Below are 20711 nucleotides of genomic sequence, written 5' to 3'. Positions count from 1 at the left end.
ACACACACACACACACACACACACACACACACACACACACACACACTGTAATGGTTCAACAAAGTGGCTTACCACTACAACGTCAAAGGCAGCTAGGGATGGTATTGGTATTGGTTTATTATTGTCACTTGTACTGAGGTACAGTGAAAAGCTTGTCTTGCAAACCGATCGTACTGATCAATTCATTACACAGTGCAGTTACATTGGGTTAGTACAGAGTGCATTGAGGTAGTACAGGTAAAACAATAACAGTACAGAGTAAAGTGTCACAGCTACAGAGAAAGTGCAGTGCAATAAGGTACAAGGTCACAACAAGGTAGATCGTGAAGTCATGGTCCATCTCATTGTATAAGGGAACCGTTCAATAGTCTTATCACAGTGGGGTAGAAGTTGTCCTTAAGTCTGGTGGTACGTGCCCTCAGGCTCCTGTATCTTCTACCAAATGGAAGAGGAGAGAGGAGAGAATAAATGATGAGCTTTTCAGTTACACCCACATCCTGAAAGCAAGTAAACAGAATAAAATCTATGGTCTAGGACACTCCCAGTGATCCAAAAGTGAAGCAGGTGCTGGAAATCTGAAATTACAATGGAAAATTCTGGAAATACTCAGCAACCTTTCATCAACCTGAGATTTCAACCCCGTGCTGCCTGAACTGTTAAGTATTTGCAGCATTTTGTGCTTTTACAGTTCATTTTTCAGTCCTAAAGAGTTGAGGACTCCTTCCTATTCCCGACTGATGGAAGGAACGAGTCTCCACACAGTTCCTCCCGGCCTGTGGTGGCGCTGTACCACCCGGTCCTCCCGGCCTGTGGCGGCGCTGTACCACCCGGTCCTCCCGGCCTGTGGCGGCGCTGTACCACCCGGTCCTCCCGGTCTGTGGCGGCGCTGATTCACTCGGTCCTCCCGTTCTGTGGCGGCGCTGATTCACTCGGTCCTCCCGGCCTGTGGCGGCGCTGTACCACCCGGTCCTCCCGTTCTGCGGCGGCGCTGTACCACCCGGCCCTCCCGGCCTGTGGCGGCGCTGTGGAGGGCGGCCTGTCTTTCCTTCCGTCGGCGAGCGGCGGTGCCGGGTGTGCGGCCGCTGAGCTGGTGGATCCCGCCGATGGATTTTGAGTGAGTGCTGCCGTGCGGGGACGAGGGTCGGGTCAGGGCGGGGCTGGGGTGGGTGGCCTTGGTTTGCCGCGGCTTCACTAACCGCTGCCCGTTTTCTCTCTCCCGCAGCTCGAAGCCCAGCTGGGCCGATCAGGTGGAGGAGGAGGGAGACGAGGGTAAGGAGCAGGCGGCGGGCCGGGGCGACACGTGGGGGCAGCGGAGGGCCTGAGCCCGCAGTCCTCCCACTCGCCCTTGTGGCTGCTCTCATCATTCCTTACCCTGGCTGCTAGTCTATTCAACTGTGGGAGGCATCACTCCCCACTTCCCTCTCCTCAACTCCCCCGGAGAGAGCCCTCCCCCCTCCCCCCACTCTTCCCCTCCCCCCTCCCCCCACTCTTCCCCTCCCCCCTCCCCCCACTCTTCCCCTCCCCCCTCCCCCCACTCTTCCCCTCCCCCCTCCCCCTCCCCCTCCTTCCCCTCCCCCCTCCCCCTCCCCCTCCTTCCCCTCCCCCCCCCCACTCTTCCCCTCCCCCCCCCCCCACTCTTCCCCTCCCCTAGTTGAGAAAATTATGTTTTCTCCACTAAAGCACCACCGGTAACTGCATCTGGGCAAAATGATTTGAATTGCTTCATAAGTTTGTTATCAGTAGGAATTGTATAGAGTTTGGAAGGTTTTAAAATCCTCCTGTTTTCAAGGTCTCCCTTTCTCTGCTATCTCCTCCAGCTGTAATGTCTGACACAGAAGTTTGATAAGTTGAGGGCACGTAGAGGGAGTAACATCCCATCACGGATGGAGAGAGACACAAAAGACTGCAGATGCTGGATTTAGGAGCAACAAACAATCTGTTGGAGGAACTCAGCAGGTCGAGCAGCATCCTGATGCAGGGTTTCAACCAAAATGTTGATACTTCCTTTCCCCCCACAGATGCTCTTCGACCTGCTGAGTTCCTCTAGCAGATTGTTTGTTGACCATGGATTGAGAGTTGGTTAACAGATTAAAAACAAAGGGTTGGAATAAATGGATTGGCAGACTTTGGCTGATCAGGTTCCGTAGGGACTGGTGCCCCAACTGTTCTCAATCTATAACAATGATTTCACTGAGGGACCAAATGTAATATTTCCAAGTTTGCTGCTTATACAAAACAGTAGGAATATGAGTTGTGTTCAGGAAGTAAAGAGTTCAAGAGATATAGATGGGATAAGTGAGTGGGCAGTGCTATAGATAATGAGAAACTTTTTCCCTCAATAGAGGTGTCTATAACCAGAGCTTTAAGATAAAAGACAGATGTAGAGGGGAATTGAGGAATTTTTTTCACCTGGAAGGTGGTTGAAATCAGGAACGCACTGGATAAGTGGATGATGGGGGTGGTTACCCTCAGGAGTTAAGAAATATTTAAGATGAGCACTTGAAATGTCACATAAAGACTGACTGAGTAGGGTAGGCTTCTATCCTCTGGCATCTGGGAGAATGAGAGGTGACCACATTGAAACATATATCAGGGCTTGACAGGTATGTGCAGGAATGATGTTTCCTGTGGCTAAGGAGTTTAGAACTAGGGATCATGCTCTCAAAATAAGGAGTAGGTCATTCAGAACTGAATAGTGGTGATTTGGCTTGGACTATAGCAAGTGGGTGAAGGTGCTGACGGGTAGGGAGTTGCAGGATATAGACGCAGCAACAATGAAGGAGTGGCTGAATGATGTGTGACTTGGAGGGGAAACTGCACATAATGATGTGGTCGTATGCTGCTGGGGTTGTGGGTCATACTGGTAGGGGTCACAGGTTTGAGAGGTAGTGTTGAAGAAACCTTATAGATGATGCACTCTGCAGCCAGTTGGTGAAGGAGGTAAATGTTTAGGGTAATGGATTGCAGGCTGGTCCAGTTAGGTGGTCCAGATCACCCCTTCCCCTCTCAGATAGTTCCATATTTCCTTGCAGCATAGGAGGAGGCCATTTCAGTACATCATGTCTGTGTCAGCTCACAGAACATTCCCATTCTTCACTAATTTCTCCATAACTTAATCTCCCCATGTTCCCATCAACTCCCCCAGAATTATACCGCTTGCTGACACACTAGTGGCAATCAAACTACCATTCCACACATCTATGGAATATGGTCGGAAACCAGAGCACTCAGGAAATCTGTGCATTCACAGGGAGAATAGATAGCAGCAGAGGTCAGGGCTGAACCCTGGATGCTGGAGCTGTGAGGCAGAAGAGCTAACAGTGCGCGGCTGAATCGCCTTTGCTGATGATGGTCACTGCCTGGTATCTGCATGATATGAGTGTAACTTACCAACCCATGCCTGGATGGTGGATAGATCCTGTCTACAGACATGGGCTGCTTCACGATACAAGGAGATGCAATCATCAGCAAAACATCTCAACTTGGTTAAGCGGCTTAGGAACTCTTGCAGCAAGATCTTATAGGTTGAGATGATTGGCCACCAACTTCCTTTATGATGGTATGGCTATAGCCGCTGGACAGATTTTCCATTATCTTCAGTTTTATTAAAGCTCAAATGATGCCTCAATATTAAGAAGGGTCGCTCTTGCCATGCCTCTGGAATTGTCCATGTTTTGGGCTAAGGTTGCAATGAGGTCGGGGACCACGTCACTTGGTAAAATATGAGCTCAGGGTTGGTGAGCATGTTTGGATGAATTGTAGGTGATCCCTCAAGGATTGAGAATGACTTGATTCCACTGCAGTTCTGTGGGTTCTTGAGGTGACTGGTGAGGTCATTGTGGGACCCCTGGATTTTGGTGACAGACAGGTAGGGGTAGTTTGGGAGATGGTGTGCTCCTTCTTCCGTTTACGTTGGAGTCGTAGAGATATACAGCACAGAAGCAGGCTGTTTGGCTGAACTTGTCCATGCTGACCAAGGTGCCTATGTGAGCTAGTCCCATTTGGGCTTCTTTAAGCTTCCAACACATAGCCTCAAGATTCTCAATGTCATACTGAATGTTGCTCTGCTAGTTTGAGATTTCCAGGAATCAGTGGGGATGGTTGCATTTTTTTTCCCCCAGGGAACCTTTGACAATATCTTTGAATCTTTTCCTCAGTCTGACTGGTAATCTGTTTCCCTGACAGCTTGGAAAAGGGTGTCTGATGGTGGGAATGTGTGATCCGGCCTGCCCAGTGGAACAGACTGTGTAATGAGGGCTTCAGTGTGGAGATGTTGGCCTGAGAGAGGCCGGAGACATTGGTTTGCTTATTCTGTCAGGGATTTGGAGGGCTTTGCAGAAGTAGTGTTGGTGGTACCTTTTCTGTGCTTTGATCACCAGAAAATAGCAGGAGTAGGCCACTTGCCCTCAAGCCTGCCCCACCATTCAATATGATCATGGCTGATCTATGCTGGCCTCAACTCCTCTTCTGTGCCAGTTCCTTATAACCCTCAATTTCTTGATCTTCCAGGTATTCATTTACCTCCACCTTAGATATATCCAGTGGTCCAGCCTCCACCACCCTCAGAGGCAGAGAATTCCGGAGGTTCACCACCTCTCAGAGAAGGAACTTCTACACAACTCTGTTTTAAATGATCGGCCCTTTATTTTGTTGCTCTGTCCCCTTTTGACTCTCCCACTAATGGAAACAATAATGCCAGCTGTAGGTAGTCCAAGTCTCAGAAGCATTCAGAAGGCAGGGAACACTGCTGCTCAGTGGACCACGGAGTTTGTGGCAAGTTTGAGCAGTCGAAGGCTGTACTCGTGCACTAAAAGCAGTGGTGAATTTCATCATCGATGTCCGCCTTTGCTGAGAGGTGGCTCCTGCGGTATGGGAAGTGGTTCACCTCTTCCAGGGTCTTGTTATGGACCATTAGCGTTAAGCATTGGTGTTGAACAACACAGAGGTTGGAAGAGGATGCTTGTGGATGTGGACTATAAGGTCTGTCTTCATGTACACATCAGTGAAGGAGTCAGCTGTGACTTGGAGCTCGGCCTCTGCAAGTGCAAGTGGTGTCTGCTTAATGCAGCTAGGTCACTGAGATTGAGAGACTTGGTTCTGGAGTGGGGCAATGTAGGTTGAATAGTTTCCCATTAGTCTTGTAGATTAGTTCCACTCCAGCTGGCAGGTGAGGTACAGCACTGCAGGGGGAACGAAGGAAAAAAGTGTTGGGGCAATGACACAGCCTTGCTTAACACTGGGCTGCACTGAGATTGGATGTGTTGTGGATCTGTTGGTTAAAATCACAGCTTGAATGTTATAAAGTGTGAGATAAAGACAAATTTCTGGGGGCAGTGAATACTGTGGGTTTCCCCTCTATTTCTCTCAGATTTGCTGCATTGCTTAAAATCATGTGCACAATGCCTCCAGATGAATGACATCTGCTCTGCAACGTGTTAGCACTATCAGTAGCAGCATTAGTTTGATCGAGGGTTGTCGACTGGGCAGTCATTGGCCACTTTGGGTTTGTCCTGGTTTTTGCAAACTCCCCGCATTTAGTCAATCTTCCACATTGTCTGGCAGCCACAAGTTGGAGAGCACACATCTTCTACACCACAGCTGGGATGTTGTCCCGTGCTGCAGCCTTCACTGTGTGTAGGGTTCCGTTTTCTAATGTTAGCCAGGTTCTGGCTGTTGGGAATTTCAGGAGGAAGCTGTGATGGATCATCCTCTTGACACCTCTAGTTAAAGATGTTGCATATCTAGGCATTTGTGCATTGGGTTCTGCCATCATTAAGAATGGAGATGATTTTGGAGCTGTCTCCCTCTGTGTGGTCCTGGCTCTGACCTCATGGTTGGCACCTCACTTGTAGATACATCTGGTGTTGCTTCTGGGGTGTTCCTCCACACTTCTTTTTGTTGGTGCCCGGCTTGATGGGAATGGTTGTGGAAGGGTATGCTGGGCCATGTGGTTACAGCCTGGTCCTCCTAGAGTTGTGCTCTTTATAGTTAGGACACAAGTTGTAGTAATCTCAAGTTTATGGAGAATAGATCGAAGGAGTCTGGCAAGCTGACCTGAGGAGGGTGGAGTTGGAAACGCATGGTTTAAGTGATGGTACGGAAATGTAGTGTGAAGCTTAGTGCAGAGGTGAGTCACCGAGGATGTGAGTGGCCTGGTTCAGCCTCAGCCGCAGGAGAGGGATGAGGGTGGTGGCTGTGGAACAGAGTCTATGGCAATGGCTTCAATATTCCCAGTATCTTTGGGGAGGGTGGTTTGGAATTTAACAGTAGATAAAAACTCCTGTGCCTTTAAGCATCTTGCGGAAGTGGCAAGTGGGAACCGGATTGATTCATGTGATTTTAAATGCTGTTAGAATGATTTGAAATACGGTGGATATTTGTTTTAACAAAATAGCAGGAAGGTTCTCCAATAGTTGATCTGTTTTAGTGGCACCACTTTGCTTTATGTATTGTGGGATAACCAGAGAAGAGGTTGGGAGAGACCTGCAAGCTTTGTCACTGCAGCACTGACCTGCTGTAATAAATGAGCCTTGCGGTGGCATCAGTGGGTTTGCTGAATTATGCACACTGTGCCTCATCTTGTGCTCAAAATGATAAATTCCCCCACTTTTTTCCTTCCGGGTAGCTGCTGACATCGGTAAGGCCATTATTATTGGCCCTTACAAGTGGTGAAGTAGTGATAGTTTTTGTAACTAATGTGCTGTCTTGCTCAGTCAAGCCTATTTTAATGTTACACTGGTTTCCCCCTTATAATGACTTCAGCAAGTAATGGGCAGCGTCTTAACAGCTTAGCTGTTGTAGGTAGTTTTCTTTCACTTCATGTGATTGCTGCTCTTGAACCTGCCCCGTACGGTGTGGTGCTCAGTGCCCCATCGCTTTTATTGTCCAGCAGTCATTCAGTGGAGTGTTTAACCACTTTGCCATTCCAGATAAAAATACTGACAGTACATTTGAAGGAGGTGAGGATGGATCGAGGCAGAAAGGTAGGCAGCAGAGATATATAATAGTCAAAACAGTTAAACTTTAGGATAAGTGGTTCACACTTCTCCCCATCACAACTGCACACATCTCTTACTTGGATAGACTTTGATCCCTTGCATTGAGTGGCTGTTGTGACTGTAGAGCCTAGTTGTGTTCTATCGGCAGATTGAGCGACACTCTGATTTAGAACTGTTCGGGTGATTGGGGGTGGGGAGCAGGTGTTGCTTGACATGTACCCCAACCTCTGCACAGCTCCTGCATTCACCTGAGAAGGCCAGACGCGGCTCAGTGGTTTGCATTCTTAACTCTGATTCAGAAGGTTGTGGGTTCAAGACCCACAGGTTTGAGCATGTGACCCAAGTTGATGGTCTAGTGCAGTGATGAGGGAGTGCATTGCTGTCTTTCAGATGAGAGGATAAACCAAACTCTTGTTGGTTCTTTTGAGTTGGCCAAAGACATCCTTGGTGCCCGGCACTTTTGTGGTGAGAGTGTTACTGGCCGTGTATCAGCCCATATGTGAATGTTGTCTTATTCTCGCTGAATGCAGCTGCGATCTGATTCATTGGATTAGTATGGGCTGAGGAGTTGTGAACAGAATTGCTCATCAGCAATCTCCCCACTTCTGACCTTATGGAAGGAAGGTCATTGATGAAGCAGCTGAAGATGGTTGGGCCTAGGACACGGCCCTGACAAACTCCAGCACTGAAATCCTGGGGCTCAGATGATTTACCTCCAACAACTGCAATAATTTTCATTTTAGAGGTATGACCTCAGCCATTTCCCCATGATATCTACTCAATTCATTTTGCTGGTCCTCCTTTATGCGCTGATGATTCAGATGTTGTCTTGGTATCAAGGCAATCACTTTTACGTCTAGAATTCGGCTCTTTGGTCCATGCTAGGACCAAGAGGTCTAGAGCTGGGTGGCCCTGATAGAGCCCACACTTGGCGTAGGTGAGCAGGTTATTGGTGAGTAAGTGTGGCTTGACACACTGTCTATGACACATTCAGTCACTTGCTGCTTATTGGGAGTAGACTGTACCTATATTGGATGTGTCCTCTACTTTTTTTTTGTGAACAGAACACATAACCAATGTTGTAACTACACGGGAGCAGCTTGGATAGAGGCGCTGCTTGTTTTGTGGCCCTGGTCTTCAGTACTGCAGCTGGGCTGTTATCTGGTCCCATCACCTTTGCTGCATCCAGCACTCAGAGTTGGATGGCACAGAGACAGGCCCTTCAGCCCACCATGTCCGTGTCGACTGTTCTGTCCATTCACACTAATTCCATCTGCCAGCACCAGGTCTGTATGCCTCTATGCTTGGACTATCTAGTGCCTGTTTAAATGTCTCTCGAACGTAGTGATCGTATCTGACTCATCCACCTCCTTTGGCAGTGAATTCCAGATATCAACCACTGTGTGGGGGGCAAAAACTTTCTCTCAAATCCTATTTAAAACTCCTTCCTCTCACCTTAAACTTATGCCCCCTCCTTGCACTTGTTGGGATTAAATTTCATCTGCCAGCATTCTTCCACACTTTCTATCTGATCTGTATCCTGCTGTAGCCTTAGACAACATTTCTCACTATCCACACCACCACCAACTTTCGTGCCATCCACAAACACTAATTATACCTCCTATGTATTGGTTTATTATTGTCACTTGTACCGAGGTACAGTGAAAAACTTGTCTTGCATACCGATCGTACAGGTCAATTCATTACACAGTGCAGTTACATTGGGTTAGTACAGAGTGCATTGATGTAGTACAGGTAAAAGCAGTAACAGTACAGAGTAAAGTGTCACAGCTACAGAGAAAGTGCTGTGCAATAATGTGCAAGGTCACAACAAGGTAGATTGTGAGATTGTTCAATAGTCTTATCACAGTGGGGTAGAAGCTGTCCTTAAGCCTGGTGGTACGTGCCCTCAGGCTCCTGTATCTTCTACCTGATGGAAGAGGAGAGAAGAGAGAATGTCCCGGGTGGGTGGGGTCTTTGATTATGCTGGCTGCTTCACCAAGACAACGAGAGGTAAGGACAGAGTCTAAGGAGCGGAGGCTGGTGTCCGTGATGCGCTGGGCTGTGTCCACAACTCTGCAGTTTCTTGCGGTCCCAGGCAGAGCAGTTGCTGTACCAAGCCGTGATACATCCAGACAGGATGCTTTCTATGGTGCATCGGTAAAAGTTGGTGAGAGTCAAAGGGGACAAACCAAATATCTAATGTTCATATCTAAGACACTAATATGTATCACAAACAATAACAAAGGTCCCAGCATCGATCCTGGCAGTACACCACTGGTCATAGACTTCTAAACAGAAAAGCATTCTTCTACCACTGCCCTCTGCCTCCTATCACCAAGGCAATTTTGGATCCAATAGGCGAACTTGCCTTGGATCCCACATGTCTTAATGTTCTGGACCAGCCTACCATGCAGAATCTTGTTAAGTGCCTTACTGAAGTCCATAGGGACGACTTCTACCACCTGGCCGTCGTCAATCTTCTCAAACTCCTCAAAAAAAAAACTCAGTCAAATTAGTGAGATGAGATTTCCCCTGCTGACTCGCCCTGATCAGCCCCTGACCTGACTTTCCAAATGCACATAAATACTTTTAAAGAACTTTCTCCAATAATTCCCTTACAACTGACATAAAGCTCACTGGCCTGTAGTTACCTGGTTTATCCCTGCTGCCCTTAAATTAAGGATCAACATTAGCTGGTCGTCAGTATTCTGTTACCTCACCTGTGACTAATGAAGGTGCAAAGATCTCCATTAGGCCCACAGCTCTATCAGCCCTTGTGCATCCCATGACCTCTAACACCACCTCCTTAATACAGACCTGCTCCAGATTATCCACATACCCCTCCCTGAATTCACTACCTTCCACGTCCTTTTTGGTGAATACAGATGAGAAGTATTCATTTAGGAACTTGCCCACATCACTTGGCTCCACACACAGATTACTCCTTTTGTTCCTAAGAGGACCCACTCTTTCATTGCCTACCATTTTACTCCCAGCTGCTTCTTGGTATGACATGGAGTGAATCGAATTGGCTGCAGATTGATGGAGGAAATCTCAGGAGAAGGCAGTGACGGACCATCTGGCTAAACATGATTGTAAATGTTTCAGCCTTGTCTGTAACACTCCCGTGCTCGGCCCTGCTGTTGTTGAGGGTGGAGGTGTTCTTGGAGTCACCTCCTCCTGTTAGCTGTTTAATTGTCCAGCACCTTTCACCACCAGATGTGGCAGGGCAAGTGTTTTGCAGAGTTTTGATTGGATCCGTTGGTAGTGAGGCTGCTTAGCTCTGTTTATTGCATGGTGTTTAGTCCTGTATTGTAGATTCATTTAGCTGGAAACTTATCATGTTAGGTAAGTGTGGTATTGCTCCTGGCATGCTGTCCTGTACTCATTGAGCCAAGGTTGATCCCCTCGTATTGAAATGATGGTAAAGTGCTGGCCCACGATTACCTTGGTGCTTAGATCTGTTGTTCAAAAGTGTGCCTCACAGATGCCCAATCCTGAGCCTGAGTCCATCGATTTAGCACAATTACAGTGCCACACACACAGTGAAGGGTTTTTTCAGTATGAAGTTGGGTCTTTGTCTCCACATGGTCTGTATAGTGGTCACCTCTACAAATGCTGAACTGATGCATCTGCCGCAGGTGGATTGATGAGGGTGAGTTGGCTTAACCCACTGTATCTTGTCTTATCACTGCCTGGTGCAAACCCAATCGTGGAGGTATGTCCTTTGGATCCTGACCAGCTTGGAAAAAAAAGAAGCCACTCTTGGTGATGGACATTGAACTCCCCCACCCTGGATACTTTCTGTACCTGTTTACTATCAGTGCTGCTTCTGCATGCAGTTTAACATGGAGGAGCACTGATTCATCTGGACAGCAAGTGATGATCAGGAGGTTTCTTGCTTGTGTTTGACCTGCTGCCATGGTACGTCATGGGAAGTGGAGTCGATGTTGAAGGCTCCCTTCTGTTAGAGTAGCACTGTCTCAGCACCTGTGGTGGGCTGGGACTTGCCCAGGGCTTGTGATGGTGGACCTGGCACATTTTCAGTAAGGTACAATTCTGTGAATAAACCACGCCTGGTTGTTGCTTGACTCATCTGTAGGGCAGCTCCCCCCAGTCTAGAAGCCAGGGTACAGATGTTTACGAGGACGACTTGGCAAGGTTGATTGAGCTGGGAAAGACTTTTCCATGTCCATATACGGCATTGTGGTTGATGGGTGATCCATCTGGTTTTGTTGTTTCTCTGTTTGAACACAGAAGACAACTGAGTGCCTTGCTGGGCTGTTTCAGGGATAACCACATGGGGTGGTCTGGAGTTGAGCATAGTCTAGACTAGGTAAGGACAGTGGGTTTCCTTTCCTGAAGGACATTGGAGAACCAGATGGGTTTTTACTACAGTGGAGTAGTTTTTGTGGTCAATATTATGAAGAGAACTTGTTGCTTTTAAAAATTCCAGGTTGTCAACTAAATTTAAATTTCACTACTGTCTTGGTGGGATTCGAATTCTGGTCTCTCAATTGCCTCTGGGTGGTTAACAGTGCTGGATTTGTATTGTGGAAGGAATAGACCCTGAGGCTGAAAACTCAAAGCACACATTGCTTCAGGTAGCAAGTGCTTGTGGCAGGGACTATTTCCCTTCAGTGAGGCAGCACAAGGAAGTACTGGGTGGAGAAGAGCAGGGGCTGTGTTATTAGTTTGGAATTAACACAGGGCGAGGGTGGGGGATGGGGAGAGCAGGATTATTCTGGGTTTACACTGAACAATGAAAAAAACCTTGGCAGAGGGGTTAGGTAATGGATTGATACAGGGCCATAGGAGAAAACGGGACTATGAGCTCGGTATGGTATACAGGGCTCTGGGAGTTACTGGGATTACTTGGGTATTGATATCAAACTCTGGGGAGAGTGGACCAGTGGGGTTAATAAGATATTGGACAACACTTTGGAGAGAGTGGGGCAATGGGATTAGTTCAGTATTGTTACAAAACTATGGGGAGAGAGTGGGATTAGTTTGGGATCATTACTTAGCTGTGGGGAGAGAGTGGGGCAGTGGCATTAGTTTGGGATTGGTACGTAGCTGTAGGGAAAGTGGGACAGTGGGGTTAGTTGTGAATTGGTATAGCAATGGTGGGGGGCAGTGAAATTAGTTTGGGCTCAGTGCAGGCCAGTGGGGTGAGTGCAGAAGGGGCTTTAGTTTTACATTGCACTGGGGAAGGGCATGGATATGATCTGTGTTGAAAGGCCTGTAAGTTGTGTGTAAATGTGCTGAGCTGGGGAAGTGAGACATAGGAGGCTTCTACTTTGATACCATGAGCTCTGCCTCACAGTCTCTTCGCAGCAGTGCACCAACGTGCTTTCATTAATTATATTTTTTCTCGATCTTTAGGTCCTCTGCCTTCACCCAAAGAATTGATCAAAGGGAATATTAAAACTGTCATTGAGTACAAAATTGATGAGGATGGGAAGAAATTCAAGGTGAGGTTCCCTCTGTGCTTGGAGATCTGGTATTGAAAGATCTCGCTTTAACTTGCCCTCGGTTCCTTCGTTAACTCGTTGACACGGTGATTGGAAAGTTGGCAGTGATCATTCTGAGGAAGTTACTGCAGATTGAGTCTTGCTCTGTGAGTGTGTGCGTATCATCTGCTCCACTCCATGCTTTGCAGCTTGTATGAAAGAAGGAAGGCAGTGGCACTTTCACTTCCACTTTGAAACGGGCCATGATATTCTATCATTGTTCTGGCTTGTGTGACTGGACGAGCAACTTGAAATCAAACTCACCTTGTGGTTTGTGTTGACAAACCATGAAACTGTGGGTATTGTATTAAAACTGCTTCACCAGTGTCCTTAGGAGAAGGAGACTTGCCGTCATTCAGGACTCTGGTTCACTCGCAATTACCCACCAAAATTGCCCTTGGTTTAAGCAGAGGTTCTTCATCTCTTGGGATGACTAGTGATGAGTAGGAAATGCTGGCAAAGATCACACCTCGATTCACTTAAACTGTTTCTTCCCATCAATGGAGAAGCAAATTTTGTATTGCAGATTTAGTTACATGGGTACGTTCCCTTTAGCTGCAGAGTAATATTGTGTATGATGTGGTATAGCCCTTTAATATCCTATCTTCCAACAGCTCAGGCCAGTGCCTTGGAGATAGGTTGGTCATTTTGCTGGGGTCTTGCTTCCATCACACTTGGGAGATCTGGTTTGTATTCTGCCGTTGATGTAATGCTGGCCTGCCAGTCTCCGGAGTTTTTCCCTGTGATCGTACCCCTCAGTTTGCACGGCTGTTCCAGTGATGGGCTGGCTGTCCACTCTCCCTGTTGCTACATTGGGAAGCAGTGAACCTGGATGGAGCACGCCCATTGTTCTGTAGAGTTTACCGCACACGTCATTGTCCCAGCTGGTCCATGTTGGTGCACGTGGGCTTCCTCTTACCCCTCTCTCGTGGATCCAGTTTCTTTCTCCCTCCTGTTTGTTCAGCTCCTCTTATAGAGGCACACAGCCCAGAAACTGGCCCTTCAGCCCACCGAGTCCATGCTGACCATCAAACACCCATTTACACTAATCCTACGTTAATCTCAATATTTACTCTCCCCACATTTCTATCAACAACCCCCAAATTCTACCCCTCACCTACACACAAGGGGCAATTTACAGCGACCAATTAACTTACCAACTTGCATGCCTTTGTGGGATGTGGGAGGAAACTGGAGCGCCTGTGGGAAACCCACACGGTCAAAGGGAGAATGTGCAAAACTCCACACAGACAGCACCAGAGGTCAGGATTGGACCTGGGTCACCAATGCTGAGGCAACAGCTCTACTGACTGTGCCTCTGTGCTGCCCAATAGCTCCTTGTGGGTTAAAAAGTTCCCTTTGAATTATGCATTTGATTTATCCATGACTATTGTATGTTTTTGAGTTTTCCCACAAGTCTTCTGCACATTTTCCCTGTCAAATGGCTGCATCACTTTAAGTGACTAAGTCCTCCATCAGCCTTCAGCCTTGTGGTACGAGCAGTGATTCAGCATCCACCTGGACTCGGACAGGCTGCAGCCAGGGGGAACCAGTGGGCTTGCTCGTAAGTGAAGTAAAACAGTTACTCTCAAAATGATAAACTTTGATTTTTCTGCAGATTATCCGCACATTCAGAATCGAAACCAGGAAAGCTTCGAAAGCTGTGGCCAGGAGAAAAGTGAGTGTCTTTTTGAGCTAACGTAAAACAACCACATCAAGCAGGAAGTTTTAAAGCTTGTACTCTTTAACAGTGAGCTGTTGCCAAAGGGTTTGCTTGTTTACTTGGTAAGAACAAATAATTACGTGGTCTGTGTTTGTGCGCACACTTTCCTTTATGTACGTTCACATCCATATTTCTGTAACCTCCTGAACTGATTATTTCTGCTGTGCTTCCTCAACCCACTCTGTTATATTAAGCTTTCTGAAATTCTTCTGCTGTACGCTAATGAGCACCAGAATCCACTCCCTCATCATCCCTCTGCTTGGTGATGCACACCGGCTTCTGGTTAATTAGCACTCTCTTAAAATTGACCTGTTTTCAAACCCTTCCATGGTGTGGCTCTCACTACTTCTCTTAATTTCCTCCAGCGCTGCAACTCTTGGAGACTTTTGTGCAGAAGCCTTGGGTGTGGGATTTGGATCATGAATCCACTGACTCAGAGGGAGAGTGTGACCCACTGAGCCATGATCGTCACTGCAGGAGGAGAATGTGCCAAACTGCAAACTCTGCCATTCAAACTCTGATCGGCTTTTATCTGTTTTCAGAACTGGAAGAAATTTGGAACCTCAGAATATGACCCACCAGGTCCTAATGTCGCCACAACAACGGTCAGCGATGATGTGTACATGACCTTCATCACCAGCAAAGAGGTGAGACACGAGGCGTGGTGTGACCGGTGTTCGGCAGGTTGAAGACGAGCTGCACTTGCCAGAGCTTGAGGCTACTTAGCTTGTCACTTGTGTATCAGCCTCTATAAAACTTTGGATCACTTGAGGTGCTTGTTTGGCCAATGCTATCCCAACATCGCTTCAAAATTGTTCCAGTTCCTTCCTCCCTGTTGAATCTGCTTTCACCACCTTTTCAGTCACTGTGTCCCAGATCACAACTAGTGTGAAAACATCCCCCTTCATCTCCCCACTTGGTCCTTTGATCAAAACAAATCTAGCTTCTGACCCTTCTAGTTTGTCGTATCAAATTTATAAAAGGTTTTGTATCTATTAAATCTCGCCCCCCACTTTTTCTCTGAAGCTAAATATCACCCACATCACTGAAGTCTCTCATCGCTGGGGTCATTTCTGGTAAATCTCTGCACCCTCTCCAGTGCCCTGATATCCTTCCTGAAGTGTGGAGCCCAGACATGGACACAGTGAGGGGTGACATTGCAGTGAAACGTTTCCTCTGTGGGGCATACCCTCTGTCCGACGCCTTGTGTCAGCCTGATCTCCTGCTCTGATATCTTGGAGCTGGGCTATAATTGCCCGCCAACAGTGCTGCATCTTTGTGTGTTGCAGCCTTCAGTGTTGCTGGTTCAAAAGCCTCAAACATCCATAACAACAACATGCATTTGGGAGTGTAATATCCCAAACCGATTTTCAGGAGTAGTATCAATGAAGACAGACAAGGAGATATTGGGAGGGGTGGCCAGGAGTTTGGTCAGGGAGGTGGGTTTTAAGGAGTAACAAACAATCTGCTGAGGGAACTCAGCGGGTCGAGCAGTAGCTGTGGGAGGGAAAGGAATCGTCCATGTTTTGGGTTGAAACCCTACATCAGGATCAGATGCAGATGGTTCCAGGTTCCAGCATCTCCAGTCTCTTGGATCTAGGTTTTAAGGAGTGTGTTGGAGGAGAGGGAGGTTTGAGGAGGAAATTCCAGAGCCAAGAGGGGTTTGGCAGCGGAAGGAATGATCAAGATCTCAGAGTTGGAGGAGTGGAACCACCTTCGGGGTTCTGGGGCTGCAGCTGAGCAGAGAAATTTGAAAATGAAGGCAATTTTAAAATCAAGGTTTTAGCTGGGAACCAGTGAACACAGGCGATAGTGAATGGAATACCATGAGCTTCCAGCATCCTCCAGTACTATGGCCATTGAGAGGACGTTGGGTGTGGTGGGATATCGTACAGAAGTGGGCAGTTTGAGATGGAGATGATCCTTGTTGGAACAGATGCAGAAGTGTCTCATGTTTCAGGAAGAGCCTGAGCTTACAGGTGAAGTTTAGATCAGCTCCAACGTGTGGAATGGTTCAGTATTTTTCAGGATCTCCCTGCATGTGAGGGTTTGGTTCATTCCGTGCTGGAGGTGTCTCCGATAAATTGACCCTTTTAACCCTCTCTGTAGGATCTGAATAACACCGAGGAGGACGACCCAATGGCCAAACTGAAAGGCCAGAAGATCGTGTCTTGCCGAATCTGTAAAGGGGACCACTGGACCACACGCTGCCCGTACAAAGACACCCTGGGACCCATGCAGAAGGAACTGGCCGAGCAGCTGGGGCTCACAACAGCCGAGAAGGAAAAGGGATCAGGTACCGTGGGTGTTGTACACTTCATGGATTGTAATCCAGTGCAGGAAGCCACGCTAAAGATCAGGAGACCAGTTCAAGTCCCATCCTGGCAGCTGGGGAATTTAAATCCATTTATTAAAGAAGCAATTATGAGATGGCATCAATATATTGACCGTGAATTACTGTCATTAAAAAATGGTCTGGCTTAGGCAAGGAAGGCTGCTGTCCTAACTCAGTCCGACCTATTTGTGACACCAGACCTCCAGTGTGACATGGACATGGACACAGGCCCTTCAGCCCACTGAGTCCGTGCTATCAACCACCCATTTGCACTAATCCTGTGTTAATCCCATTTTCTTCTCCCCATATCCTCATCTACTCCCCCCAGATTTTGCCACACGTCTGCACACCAGGGGCAAATTACAGCTGCCAGTTAACCTACCAACCTGTGCATCTTCGGGATGTGGGAGGAAATCCGAGCACCCGGGGTCACAGGGAGAATGTTCAGACTCCAGGTGACTGGAGGTCAGGATTGAACCCGGGTCTCTGGCACTGTGAGGCAGCAGCTCTCCCAGCCGAGCCCCTGTGCCTCTTAACTGCTGTTTGACAATGTTTTGCGCAGGCACAGATGGCAATAAATGTTGGCCCTGTCGATGGCGCCTGGATTCTGCAAATGAATGCAAAAGATGTAGCTGTATCACAGCATCATTTGTGTCGATGAGTGATTTAGTTATCTCAAGGAGTTTACTCGTACTTACTGTAGTTAGTTCCTTGATGACACATCAGACCGGCTGTTCTTCCGTTGAGTAATGTGTTAAGGTTTTTAGTCATAGGAGGCTTTCCAGGTAAATCATTGGCCTTGGAGACCATGGCCAACTCCCTCTACTTCTCCCCAGGGATTGTAGCCTGAGGTTTGAATTGTCGCCTCTCTGGTTTGGCTGCCCTTCCAGCTTGGTCACTGCCGGAGCTAAATTCCTTGTTTCTAGCTTAATCCAGTGTGTATAGGTCCATGTTGAAACTGCTCCAGATATTTCCTGTACATTTCACCTGCTTTCCCACTGTCTTCAGTCTGTGAGTGAGCCCAGAGTTGCTTTAGATTTCCATGACGTCTCTGGCAGCTGCCAATCACAGGAAAACTTCCCTGGAAGCACGTTGCAGTACTGCCAGCAACCAGGAGATGGTAGCAGAGCCCCTTGGTGCTCATTGGATTTTTTATTCCTTAATATTGTTAAACAATGGTGGTGCTCTCTGGGTAGGGTGGCTGTTTTTAAGGAGTGCAAGGGATAAATTTTTGTCAGGAAGAAGACTCCTCTCGCCTTCATACTAGTGCCATGGAAACTTTAGTATCCATCTGAGAGAAGATGGAGCTATGGTATATAGTCATGCAATTTGGTGAGAGGAAATAGAAAGGTGGATGATTATCTAAATGGTCAGAGATTTCAAAGGAATGGGGTACACGGGGATCTAAATATTCTTGTGCATGAAACACTATCGGCAGGCAGGTGCAGCAAAGTTAGGAGGACAAATGGGATTCATTGCAAGGGGGTTGGCATTTCAAAATAGAGAAGAATTGTTAAAATTGTACAGGGTGTTAGTGAGGCTGCACCTGGAATACTGTGCAGGTTTCGTTCCCTTACTCAAAGGATAAATTAGCATTGAAGGCAGTTCAGAAGAGATTCAGTGAGCTAACTCAGGATGAGATCGATGTCCTATCGCAAGCAGCTAAGGATGTTAGAACTACGTTCTTTGGAGTTCAGAAGAATGAGTGGGGATCTTATTGAAACATCAGATCCTAAGAGGGTATGACAAGTGAACATTGGGATGTTTCCACCAGATCCAAATGAGGAGGTGTAGTTAATAGATAAGGGGGCAGTCGTTTAAACCTGAGGTGTGTAGGAATGTTTTCTTGCAGAGGGTGGCAAATCTCTGGAATTCTGTACCCCAGAGAGCTGTGGAGACCAGATCACTGGAGGTATTTAATGAGGTGGGTAAACTTTTGAAAGATTGGTGAATTGAGGGCTTATGGGGAACTGGCACAGAAGAGTTGACAGCGGGGACAGATCAACCATGGTTGTGCTGAATGGTAGGTAGGGCAGGCTGGAGGGGCTGAGTGGCCTATAACTTTCTTGTCTGTGTCAACGTCTTGCATGTAAGGTGGCACCTCTTGCAGTGCAGCACTCCTTTGGCTCTCCACTGGACTGTCAGCCTGGGGTTTGTGTGCTCAAGTCTCTGGAATGGAACTTGCATCGTGAACCTTCTGACACATCGAGATGTGTGCCCCTCTGAGCCATGGCCAATACTGGACATTTTCCTGCAGTAAGGCTGAGTGGGGGCAGTGGTCTCTGTGTGGATTTTTAAAAAAAGTTTCATTCCTTGTCCCCAGATCCTGAACCAGTCCAACCAGCACAGAGTAAGACTGGGAAATACGTTCCACCCAGCCTGCGAGATGGAGCCAATCGACGGGGAGAGTCCATGCAGACAAATCGCAGAGGTGAGAGTGCTCTGACAGATGGACAGGGTTAAATAACACTACACTGTATTTCAAATGTCACATATCCACAACAGAAGCTGTCAGAGGGTTAAATTTGGCACAAGTTCTTCAATGTTTACTGCTCCTTCCTCTGAAAATGTTGACACCCCTGACCTGGTGAGCTTGTCCAGTGACCAGCCCCTGGCTCACTTATGCCTCGGTGCACCTGTAATTAATGGGGAGGTTGAGCAGGGCAGTATTTCTTTTAACCTTGAGCCTCTGGCTCCCAGAGATTGCTGTGTGTTGTTCTGATGCACCTGTTGTGCTTTGTTCCAGCGGATGACAATGCCACAATCCGTGTCACCAACCTCTCTGAGGACACACGAGAGACCGACCTGCAGGAACTCTTCAGACCTTTTGGTTCCATTTCTAGGATCTACCTGGCTAAGGACAAGAACACAGGCCAATCCAAGGTAATGTCATTAATATCTTGACTTGAGTTGGCTTTGTGTTCACTGTTTCCTTCTTGAGGGTTTAAGTGCTACTGTCTGTATTCAGAGCAATTTGATTGTGTTTTCATTTTCAGGGTTTTGCCTTCATCAGTTTCCATCGTCGTGAGGATGCTGCCAGGGCCATTGCTGGCGTTTCTGGTTTCGGTTATGATCATTTAATCCTGAATGTGGAATGGGCCAAGTAAGTGTTTAAGTACATGCTTTGCTGACAGTTGTTACTGGTGTCTGTTGTCAATGGAGGTACTGGCCACAAACACAGCATATACAAATGTGTACAGGCTTGTCTAATGAGACCCAGTAGCACACACCTCATGATGTATTGTTAGCATGTAAACCCATTGACTACCTTGTAGAAATTCCTTTGGGAATTTATTTTTACTTCCACACAAGATTGGAATAATACACGTATGACAGAAATAGCTTTAGAATTAGCTAAAACATTTAACACAAGATAACAAAAAAAAATGGAAACCTTTGTTTGTATGGTTGTGTTCTCTCCCTTTTATACTTGGATGATTTTGACTAGTTTAATCCAGTAAGAAGGTGTTTATTTCATTTTGTCTAATGATGCAAACTTTCTTTTTTTTTAGGCCATCAAACAACTAGAAGGTTATGTCAGCTGAGCAAACCAACTTCAAACTAAAGTCAGAGTCATTATCATCAAATAAAATATCTGGATCAGACGTTTGCTGAGCCTTCAATGCAAGTTACTGAAAATGAATCCTAGTGTCAAGTTGCTCTTCGTACTCAAAGAACTTCTCCCTGAAACTCATTTGCACATAGGTTTAGATGGAATTTCTATTCCTTCCAAAATTGCAGCTTAGTGACACAAGTCAGTACTACTGCCTCAGAGGCCCTGACCTCCTGTTCTGTGGGTGTGCTGCTTGGTTAATGCTACTGTAAAACTATCCTTGTAGGTAAGTGGCAAAGAGGAGACAATGGAGGGAGAGGAAATGGAGTCACTGAGTCCAGATTAAGGGTTTCAACCCAAAACGTTGACTGTCCATTTCCCTGAATTCCTCCATCAGCTCATTTTTTTTAAAAAACTATTATTGTGGAGGAAATGAACTAAACATGTGGCTGAATCCAGAATTGATGAGAATTTTAAACTGGATGGTGTAAGGAATCAGTCATCTCCACAGATGTTGAGTGTTTCCAGTCTCTTGTGCTTGTAGGCCATTTATCCCTCGTTCTGCAGTTCAGAGATCCTGGCTGAT

At 47.0% G+C, this 20711-nt stretch overlaps 1 protein-coding gene across 1 annotated transcript; it reads left to right on the top strand.

Moving 5' to 3' along the window:
- The first annotated feature begins 1003 nt into the window (after positions 1–1003).
- On the top strand, positions 1004–20182 carry eif3g (eukaryotic translation initiation factor 3, subunit G). Its single transcript, XM_052041787.1, has 10 exons — positions 1004–1114; positions 1223–1269; positions 12387–12475; positions 14133–14192; positions 14780–14884; positions 16347–16533; positions 18896–19003; positions 19319–19455; positions 19569–19675; positions 20085–20182. The coding sequence occupies exons 1-10, from the start codon at positions 1104–1106 to the stop codon at positions 20098–20100; spliced, it is 867 nt and encodes a 288-aa protein (XP_051897747.1). The 5' UTR covers positions 1004–1103; the 3' UTR covers positions 20101–20182.
- The last annotated feature ends 529 nt before the right edge of the window (positions 20183–20711 follow it).

Source organism: Pristis pectinata, chromosome 31 (genome assembly GCF_009764475.1).
Source record: "Pristis pectinata isolate sPriPec2 chromosome 31, sPriPec2.1.pri, whole genome shotgun sequence".
Lineage (NCBI taxonomy): Eukaryota > Metazoa > Chordata > Chondrichthyes > Rhinopristiformes > Pristidae > Pristis > Pristis pectinata.
Note: the sequence above shows the minus strand (reverse complement) of the source record. Positions and strands in the feature narration are given on the sequence as shown.

Coding starts and splice junctions, on each gene's coding strand:
- eif3g (XM_052041787.1), top strand. Junction 14,193..14,779: donor AAGCTGTGGCCAGGAGAAAA/GTGAGTGTCTTT, acceptor ATCTGTTTTCAG/AACTGGAAGAAATTTGGAAC. Junction 19,456..19,568: donor AGAACACAGGCCAATCCAAG/GTAATGTCATTA, acceptor TTTCATTTTCAG/GGTTTTGCCTTCATCAGTTT.